Source organism: Argentina anserina, chromosome 5 (genome assembly GCF_933775445.1).
Source record: "Argentina anserina chromosome 5, drPotAnse1.1, whole genome shotgun sequence".
Lineage (NCBI taxonomy): Eukaryota > Viridiplantae > Streptophyta > Magnoliopsida > Rosales > Rosaceae > Argentina > Argentina anserina.
Window position 1 is genome coordinate 20,184,258 of NC_065876.1, and position 10,754 is coordinate 20,195,011.

General features: G+C 39.1%; 2 protein-coding genes across 2 annotated transcripts; both read right to left on the reverse strand.

The window, feature by feature from the left end:
• Positions 1-2,292: 2,292 nt before the first annotated feature.
• LOC126794185 (cocosin 1-like) lies at positions 2,293-4,143 on the reverse strand. Its single transcript, XM_050520843.1, is given in 4 exon segments — positions 2,293-2,678; positions 2,861-3,213; positions 3,215-3,561; positions 3,883-4,143. Coding segments are annotated over 4 exon segments (1,014 nt in total). The 5' UTR covers positions 4,073-4,143; the 3' UTR covers positions 2,293-2,554.
• Positions 4,144-5,075: 932 nt separating this feature from the next.
• LOC126795689 (probable 3-hydroxyisobutyrate dehydrogenase-like 3, mitochondrial) lies at positions 5,076-8,354 on the reverse strand. Its single transcript, XM_050522470.1, is given in 7 exon segments — positions 5,076-5,455; positions 7,412-7,759; positions 7,762-7,848; positions 7,851-7,934; positions 7,937-8,014; positions 8,017-8,123; positions 8,125-8,354. Coding segments are annotated over 6 exon segments (921 nt in total). The 3' UTR covers positions 5,076-5,455; positions 7,412-7,424.
• Between the last annotated feature and the right edge of the window lie 2,400 nt (positions 8,355-10,754).

Sequence of the window (10,754 nt, forward strand, 5' to 3'; positions counted from 1 at the left end):
TGAAATAGCCCATGGCTCAGATATAATGAAAGGATGAAACACTTGGCCATGCCGAATGCGCGCGTACCCAATAACGTACATTTTCCCTCATATATCCTGATCATCCCCACCTTCAACAACAATCGATCTCTCTCTTTCACATTCTTAGGTTTTGTTCTTGGCCAAGAAATAAAACCCAATGCATATAGTTCGATCTACTTCGACATTTGTAATCCTACCTCTGGGATCATATTCAAATCCCAAGAATTGGTTTAGCAATAACTAATTAAATGAAAAGACAGCCATACTCTTCAATCTTCACAGGACCTTTTGCAGTGGCACTGGTAAGGCCGCAGTCATCGTGTGTTAAGATGTAGTAGTTGTAAAGCTACGTGACCAGCCAAGCAAGCCTTAGAGAACCACCACGTACAGACGACTACACATCTACCCCTGCCTTATACTATCGGCCAATTGAAGCTCGGACAAACATCAACATCTTGTTACTTAATTTGGCGTAAATGATTTGCATTATTTTGCATGGAAGTCAAGGAACACGTTCCTTAATCACTAAAGGCACACTGTTCAAAGTCACTGGTAGAACTACCACAATATTTTGCCACTTGGCTTAAGCTTGCTTACAAAATCCATGTATTTTGTTACTTTGTCATATGACAAAGACTCTTCTACCCTTTTTTTTTTGGCTTCTTTTTTAATTTCTAATTGCCTCTTCGTTTCCGTTGGGGACAATCAAATAACTCCGGTCGATCAATTTAAACAACCTTTAACTGAAAGTATAATAACAATAATGCCATTCAGACCTAATATCAGAATGCTTTCAATTTGATCATTATGTGATCGAAGGCGTATGAAGTGAGGATTAGTTATTTCATGGTCCTAAACCTTCCACAAGGATTGTTATATGGTGGTCCGAAGACAAATCACTCTATTCTAGTGGGAAACATGCATTGCATAACATAAAAAATTTAATTTGGTAAATACTGTATGATTACTAAAGACACTGTATATATTTTCTGATTGCCCTATATATGACAAATTGACAAGAACCATTCCGCCCTTTTGTAAGACAGCGGATCAAATATTAAAGGCTCATCTTTGATCATCTGCGTCCACGAATACTTCGTTATAAAATGATGAATCATTACCAGCACTTCGATCAGTCCTTGCAAAGTCTGCCCTGGGACAATGCAAGGTAACTGTATGGAAGGAATGATTTCGATGAATTCTCGAATCGCGATGGATCAAACTCGTTTGGGCCTTTAAATATGTTGCTGTCCATGTGTGTACAGTGTACCAGGTGCCACCCATAAAACCAGCAAGTGATTATAGTTAACAACTTAATTAAGATATAAATTCTGTTTGTAACTTTGGTTTTAGACCCTAAATTCTGTATACTGAGCTAGTTTCACTTAATTATGCCAAGTTCCATGTCCAATCTGGTTCAAAATATGTATTTGAAGCTGGCTAGCTAGCTAGGATACGGTTAGGGTTACACCTGCCATCCGTTGGGGATATCAAAGCCATCAAAGGTGGTATCTCTCCTCGCACACTTGAAGTTTCCAAAAGCTAGGGCAGTCATCCTCATGAGCTCTTGGGCCGCCCTCCATGTGTACTTCATCATTTGAATTTCGTTCCATTGTAAAAACCTGCCCTTCACTTCCTTCCACAGCCTTGGCTACTTCTTTTTGCTCTACATGTACTCATAGATGCAGCAATATATGGTGAATATCTAACAAAGTGATCGACTTTGATATTTACATGTAGTTAATTATAGTAAATAGAAAACATTGATAACCTTGATGCACCTCGCTGAAAATTTCGGAACCTGCAGAAAGACGCCTTAAAAGGAGGATGAGGAGATTTGAGGTGGTGTCATGGCTAGCAACTATCAGAGTGATGAGATTATCAACGATCTCCTGCTCTTGCAGAGGCTGACCATCTTCATCTCTCAGAAGCAGCAGGGCTGAGATGATGTCATTGTTCTAGCATGGGGGGTCATATCTGTTGCCTTATCCTGCCACGAGCCTGCACTGCTTTGTAAAATTGAGTGCCTGGAAGATTTAATGGAATTGCCCACGTACAGAAGATTTCTTCACAGAGTAACAACTTAATTCTAGGATAATTTTCAATTTTCAATCATCAATGATACAGTATTTTTCTTCCCTTTCGTAGATTTAACAAGAAAGAGAAAGAGAGGATCGGAAAAGATACAATTTCTTTAAAAAAAAAAAAAAAGGATTGCAGAAGATGTCTATTGAAGAGGGTATGTATAGATATAGGCAATAAAAATTGATCTACGATCAAATTAGACAATTTCTAACCAGCACTTTATTATTCCAGCATGGCTTGATATATGTTTAATGTTTTGATTTAAAAAAAAAAACAATAACAAAGACATAGTCTCATGTTCAGAAGATCAGACGTACAATAACGTAACACAAATACTGAACAAGAAGATCTTCTTCCTCTTTCTGAAAGGATAATTAATTAATTGAAGCAGGGGCTCATCATTATTAATTGTATTGCAATGAGAGACTTCCATGCAGCAGGATCAGCTTTAGTTACTCTTGGACCGGAGAAGTGTCTGCAACTCTGGGTTTATATTGAGGGATATTCGTAGCACCTCAGGCGATAATGCCTTCAACACTGATGTCTTGCCAGCTAAGTCTTCCAGAACAGCCCTACAAAATAAATCGATCATAAACTTATTAATTTTCATCCTTGAAACAACAAAATCGATCATAGCCTTTTTAACTTAGGGTACGTATTATACATATAGACAATAGAAAAACCAAGTGAAGTCTCAATGGGAACTTCAGATGATTAGATGCATAATGGATGAGATGGTTAGATGCTTAGTTACCGGGAACTTGTAATGACAGAAACACATTCCATTCCTTTTTCTCCGGCAAGTTTTGCCACCATGAAAAACCTAGGCACAACTATCAACTGACCCGCAGTTACTTCTGCATCCAACACACTCTGACCATTGAGACCCGCGATTTGGACCCGACCACCTCCTCCAACGACATAGATCACTTGAACGGTGGAATCGGTTGTATACGTGGGGGAGGAAATTGCAAAGGGTTCAAGTTTGATGAGGTTGGCACTCAATCCAGCTTGTTTAAGGAAAGGAAATTCCTTCTCAGTTAAAGTGGCACAGACATTGAGTTGATGAACAAGTTTTCGGGTGAGAACTGAGAAGGGCGTTGGTAGTCATGGTCTTTCCGTCTTCTAGCTTAACGAGCAAAACTCCTTTCTGGTTTTTGGTGACCTCATCAGCTTCATCATTGGTAATGTTGAATGATTTGCTAATGAAGTCAGTTGAAAAACCTCCTAGAAGACTTTGAGTTCCTGCAATAAAGAAATAGGTAAATACACCAGGCGTGTATGCCTTCGTTGTTTCGCCCAAGAAAACGATAACAAGGTCGTCGGCTGAGTCGCCATTGTTGAACCACCATGAGACTGCTCCAAGTGGTACCGGAATCACATCTCCTTTCTTAAGCTTCAACACTACCTCCTCTGATGTGCTGGGGAGTACCATTCCAACCACTCCATCCTCACCTGTGTCATGCATAGATATTATTATTATTGAAGCAGTCAGGTTATCCGGCCTGAAGGTTTTCATCTTGAGTTGTGGATTTTTACCATAAATTAAACAGTACCAAGAAACACAAATTAGCTATACTAATTAAGTGATCACTGACATAAATTAATTAGAGATTGATCGATCTGTAAAAAATTTAAATTGACGAGGTAAAATGGTTTACAAACACATACGAACAAGGTGCGGCCTATTCATCTATATACTATAGAAACTACTTGCAGGCACAAAATAGAAAAGAGCGAGCTAGAGAGCGAATAATGATCGACATATGTACATACCTTGAAGAACATAGCCCAATTTGGCAGAATCTGCATAATGAGGAAGAGCAAAGCCACTAGGCTTCAACACAAGTTTGCCGGCACCAACGTTGGCCTCGCCGAGCGCCGGAAATGACCATACGTAATATCCTCCATCGTCTCCCTCGAACGCTGCTACCGCTGACTTTGGTGTTAGATCCATCTCCGCCATTGATGATCGATTGAAGGTTATATTTTGAACAATAAGAAATGGAGCAAAGACCCTTATCAGTTATATGAAGTTGTGAATAATGTTATAGATTGAGATCCTTCCAAATTGCAGAATGGTTGAAATTTTTTTTTTGAACAGGATGGTTGAAAATGTTGTAGTTCTTGATTATATAACTGTACGCACTACATGATTGATCATCATTATATTGGGGGCTTATATTAAAGTGATCCTTTTACAGCCAACTTGCTTTGTCTTTTTTTTTTTTGTATTAGATTTGTTAACTTTCTCAATCAGGCACGTTGTCAATGGCGTGTAAATTATATATATTTCATTGAATATACAATCAAAATTAACATTATGCATCGATCGATCTAGATATGCTTTAATAAATCAATCTCTTCAGACTTTCTTTCGATGAAGAAATCAATCTAGCTATAGCTCTTTAGACTTATTCTCATCACCAACGATGAAATAATGCTAAACGTGAGTGACCAAAAAATAAACGCAAAATTATATTACATTGGATCCATAAACGGGGCATACATTTTTCTTGAGATATGATTGTGTTTTCTTATAATAAAATCCCCGTCTGTATCAAGTAGATGCAAACTCATTTCAATCTTCTTTAAGCATGTTTGGAGGCGTGAAATTTCATTGCGGACTCTTTGGCTAAATAGTAAATATGGACACTAAGTTCGCGGAAACAGTTGGTTCAACTCTGTGCCTCGTTTGCAGAACATGCTCTTCTACTTGACTAGTGGAGTTGTAATCGTGGCTTCAGTCTGTAATTTTGCTTGGTTCAATCGAAAAGAAAAACTCATTCCAGTATGTTATTAATCTTCTTCTTCTTCACTTCCTTATGTATAATAACCTGATCACGTTACATTAGGTACGCAGATAGAGGGAGGCAATCGAACCAAACAAAGGGAGGTCCCTGAAGCTTAACAAAGTTAGCAAGCTTAATTATCAACAACAATATTGAGCTTTCTAAACACGCCGAAATCTATAAACCAATACAGAGCTGAAACACTTTTATTTTCGTTCACCAAAGTACTGATCATCCATGGAATTGAGTCAATTGACCATTTCCCCATAATACAATCAACCCGCAATTTGGAGTCGCCTTGACCAAATCCTGGAATCATGGTAAAATCTGGCTGCTAGGAGACTATTTGAGACAATTGCTTCCAGCACTAACATGATCAATATTTTTGAGGCAGTAAATAACAAATTTCCATCTGAATTGCGAATCAAAAAGCGAATAGCAGCTGAACCTCGCCTAACCACAAAATTAATTGGACCTGATGCACATCAAGAGGATTCCATTTAATATGAAACTATCGAGAGTTTTACAGACTCCGACTTTGGATTAGCTTTCCTGCCCTGTAAAAAAGTTCAACTTGGTGAGGGAGCTCACTGATGGCAGAACAATTTGTTTACTGCTTGCCAAATAGATGAAGACATCATGAAGATTTGAGTGATAACATCTAGATGAACATAAGGATTGTTAATAATAGAACCAATCTAGTAAAAAGAGGAGGAATTCTACGATAAAGGACTAACAAAGTTTGCCATATTCAAAACATTTCTAGCAAATTAAGGAACAAGTCATAAAGAGTTGGTCAATATTTTCTTTGTGGAAATCACAAACAGGGCATAGAGCAGAAACTTGTAAATTATAAACGTTAACATTGTATTCCGTGATTTTAGTTAATTTCACCGGTAGTCTCACTAGCTATGTATTTGATATTCTCTTTTTTAATTCCCCTAAATAAGGTAAGAGCGCTTTCAGCATGAATATACCTTGCTTCCCAGCTGGACCTTAGAAAAGTGAGAATAAGCTTTCTCTTATTAGTCCTGGAACATCTGCTACATGTACTTCCGGGCAAAAGTGAACTCTCAACATAACATGCCTAATTATAGTTTGACACAATCGTACTCATGCATATGTGCCTTTAATGATAAAAAATAGTGTATTTAGTATTTATTGTCCTAGTTATTTGCAGCTGATTTCTAGGGTATTTATTGCGGATCTTAGAGATCATCCGTTAGTTCCTAATAGGCAGAATTTTAAGAACAGTACATGAGGTTTGCTCCACTGAGAATTAAGGGTATTTGACTTTTGAAACTATAATACCAGCACATGAACTAATGAATTTTACTGTTTTGATGTTTTATTTCAGGAGTGTTTCATTAGTGGAATTAGTTTTGAGGTTGGATTTGTGTGAGACTAAGGAGGGCTGGTTTGTCTCGAAGAAACAATACGACACTAAAGTCAGCCTTTGAGTTCTCTTCCTCGATCTCACACCTAGGAACATAACAGAACAAGATTAAAATACAATGAAGAAGCATATATGTAACTCAAGAAAAAAGGAGCACTGTCGAGAATCCAAGATTTGGATACATACCAGCAGCTCATCACACTCAGGCAATCCCACCTAAATCAATCAGACTCCATGAGAATTAATATCCAAATACTGAGGACGAGAAATAAACTTTAAAGGAACAGATTATCAAAGTGTTGAAACAAGACCCTGTTCTTGTTGATTACTAGAAGCAACCAAAACCACAATGCAATACGCCACTCTATCTATCACTATGGAACCATCTTACTCTTACTGATAGCAAAAAGTTAGTACAACAATGGGTAAATTCCTCCTATGGTACCTGATGTATGGCTACTTGGACAATTTGGTACATGATGTATGAAAACGGATAATTTGGTACCTGAAGTTCTCATTTGTATTCCATTTTGGTACTTATTTCAATTTTGATCATACTTTCAGGGTACTAAATAGTCATCTAGCCCTTATGAAAGGGATGTCAATATCTCTCCTTGGTCTGTATGCCTAAAATCTTCAAAATCCAATACGTACTCAAAATTTAATCTCATTGGCCTTATTTTCTATCTCCTCCCACTAAACACAACTTTTTCAATGTGCTTTTTGAAAAGAAACGAGAGGGAGAATTCTACCCAAATGAAATGATCAAAAAGGTCGAACAAGCTAACCACAAGAGGATTTAGGATTTAGAATGGATCACGACTTCAAACAGAAGTCACAAATGGTGTGCCTATAAGAGTTAACTATTTGTTCAAATGCAAAAATATCAACAGCGTATCTGAAACATGCTTTACAGGAAGTAAGGAGAAAAGACACATGACAAGGCATCAACACAGGGTAAGTATTCAACTGATCAATGGTAGCGTTAAACAAATTAATCAATATATATATATAGCAGGAAAACCAACACAAGCATATTATCTCTTATATAGCAAACAGCTAAAATCTGCAGGTTCTTCTAAGTACAATAACTAAGAACAAAACCACTAAAACACACCTTCCATTTCATCTCACTTCCCATTGAGCCTCTCAATGGCGGTGATAAGACCTTGCGTTCCAAGCTTCCCATCCCCATTAGCCACCATACCTGAAAACAACTGCTTGCCCAATGCAGCACCCGGCAACACTACTACATTCGCATCCTCACCTTCCTCAACAACATCCACCCCCATCCCCATATCCTTCACCATATACTCCGCAAAACCACCCAACCTGAAGTCCCTCTCAATCATCCTCTCCCCAAACAACCCCATTACTTTCGACCCCGCCGCGCCACCCCTCACCGCCTCCATAAACCGCCTGACATCCAACCCGGCCCGCTCCGCAAACACCAACCCTTCACTCAGCCAAGCAAATTCACCCCCACAATGATCTGATTTCCAATTTTACAGCTCTGGCCGGAGCCAGCCGGACCCAAATAAGTCACCTTCCCATGATATCAAACAACGGCGCCAGCCACTCCACCACCGCCGCATCCCCGCCGGCCAGTACAGCAAGCTTGCACTCCATGGCCCCGATGTACCGCCGGACACGGGCGCGTCGACGGACAAGCAGCCGACGGCGCGTGCGGCGGCAGAAACGTCACGCGCGAGGGTGGGTGGCTGCTGGTCATGTCGACGGTGATGGAGTTGGGGCGGAAGCCGGAGAGTAGAGCGTGTGGGGCGAGGTAGTTGGAGCGGACGTCGGAGGGGTGGCCGAGCATGGTGAAATGGGGACAGGGCGAGGTGGGTGCCGAGGGATTGGAGGGGGCTGGCTTTGGAAGGAGTGCGAGCGTAGACGGTGAGGGAGTAGCCGGCAGAGATGAGGCGGGAGGCCATAACGGCTCGCAAGACGCCGATGCCGATCCAGCCGATGCGGGTTTTGGCCGGAGATATGGGGTCTGGGTAAGGACTCCCCTTAGGGCTCGTCAACAGGGCCGAGACGAGACCGGCCTGACCCATTGGCATTAAGTGATTTCAAATATGTAAATAGTTTTGGCATTCGCATCTTTGTAATGTGTCCTACCCTCAGGGCATATTAGTGTTGTTTTTAGTTTGCTGAAAATTCTGACGGTCAAACGAAATCTGTATTGGATAAATTTTAAAATAGTCACTAAATATATATACCGATCACATCAGGTGATGTCGATCGATTCCAATAAGTTTTCTTCATATAATTATTTCATAATACGATAGTTTTATTATAAACCTAATATAAATGTTATAATACATTAGTGGACACTTCGATAATCGACAATTTCAGTTCAAAATATAGTCGATCGACACCGGCAGATGTGATCGGTATATATATTTAGGGAACCCGTAAAAATTTCATCTATTTTGAAATTGGTTTAACCGTTCGTACCAACGGTGAACTAAAAAAGAGACGTTTTGACATATTGAAACCCCATTCACTGGGGCTTTGCTAAATGGATTTCTTCAGTGAGACCGCGCACAATCGGTAATAAAAATTAAGTGATTTTTCAGATATGCAAACGGCTTTCGGCAATTGCATATTTGTAATAGGTCCTCCCTTAGGGCATATTTGTAATAGGTCATCCTTTGAGGTATATTAGTGGTGTTTTCGATTTACTGAAAATTTCGACAGTCAAATGAGGTCCGAATTGGATGAAATTTTTATAGGGTCACTAAATATATATACCGATCATATCGGCTGTTGTCGATCGATCCCAAGAAGTTTCATTCATATAGTCGCTTCATAATGTGATAGGTTTATTCTAAACCTAATATAAAGGTTATGATACATTAGTGGACACTTAGGCGATCACCAACTCTAGTTCGAAAATGGTCGATCAACACCAGTAGATGTGATCGGTATATATATTTAGGGACCCCGTAAAAATTTCGTCCGTTTTTGACATGGTTTGATTATTTGTACCTATGGTCAATAAAATGCGTTTTGACATATTGAAACCCTATTGACCAGGGGTTTGCTAATAGGGTTTCCTCAGTGCGATCGTGCACAATAGGTAAAAATGAGGTGATTTCATATATGTAAACGGCTTTCGGCGTTCTCATCTTTATAATGGGTCCTCCCTTCGGGCATATTAGTGGTGTTTTCGGTTTACCGGAAATTCCGACGGTCAAACAAGGTCCGAATTGGATGAAATTTTTACAGGGTCACTAAATATATATACCGAACACATCGCCTGGTGTTGATCGATCCCGAGAAGTTTCCTTCATATAGTTGCTTCATAATGCGATAGTTTTATTATAAACCTAATATAAATGTGATGATACATTAGTGGACACTTTGGCGATCGATAACTCCAGTTCGAAATATGGTCGATCGACATTAGCAGATGTGATCAGTATATATATTTAGGGAACCCATAAAAATTTCGTCTATTTTGGACATTGTTTGATCGTCTGTACCTACGGTGAACCAAAAATGAGGCGTTTTGACATATTAATATCTCCATTGACCGGGCTTTTTCAAATGGGTTTCCTTGGTACAACCGCACACAATCGGTGACAAAAATTAGGTGATTTTCAGATATGTAAACAGCTTTCGGTGTTCGCATTTTGGTAATGAGTCTTCCTTTATGGCATATTAGTGTTATTTTCGGTTTACCGGAAATTCCGACGGTCAAACGAGGTCCAAATTAGATGAAATTTTGACAGAGTCTCTAAATATATATATCGATCATATAGTTGTTTCATAATGCGATAGTTTTATTCTAAACATAATAAAATATGTATGTGTAATATTTTTTTGATGGACCGGGCCTTGCGGCTTTTGGCCGGTCGGGTCGGTTTCACACATCTAATCTAAGCCCGGCTCTCTACTAACGGAAGTGGGTTTTAGTGGGCTTTCTCGCGGGTCAGGCTTGGTAAAAGACCATTGAGCTTGCAGGCCTCCGCGGACTTTTCAGATCCGCGGGCTAAATAATGAGGCCTACTCCCCATCACCTTGTAGTTTTATGCTTTACTAAATGAAACAAGATAGTTTTTTTTTTTTGAGAAAAAAACAAGATAGCTTTACTGAACCAAGATAACAAAACTAAACTATTTACCTAGTGTTATATATATTGCTACCAAATTGTAGTTATGTGTAAAAAAACCCTTTCTTCGAGCACTTTGTTCACAACTTCATCTGCATTTCTTCTACTTTGCCATCTGGGTTTAAAATATGTAAATAAATGAGTGTTTCGAAGCTTCTGATACCCGGTACAGTTAAAATCACATCACAGTAATGCCTTTGACCCACAATAACAATATTAAATTATCGTTTTAAGGAAAAAATTCATCAATATACTACAAATTAAACCACAAATTAAACATCAATGCCACTGAGCTTTAATAACAATGGTAAACCACAAATTAAAGGCAATATACCTT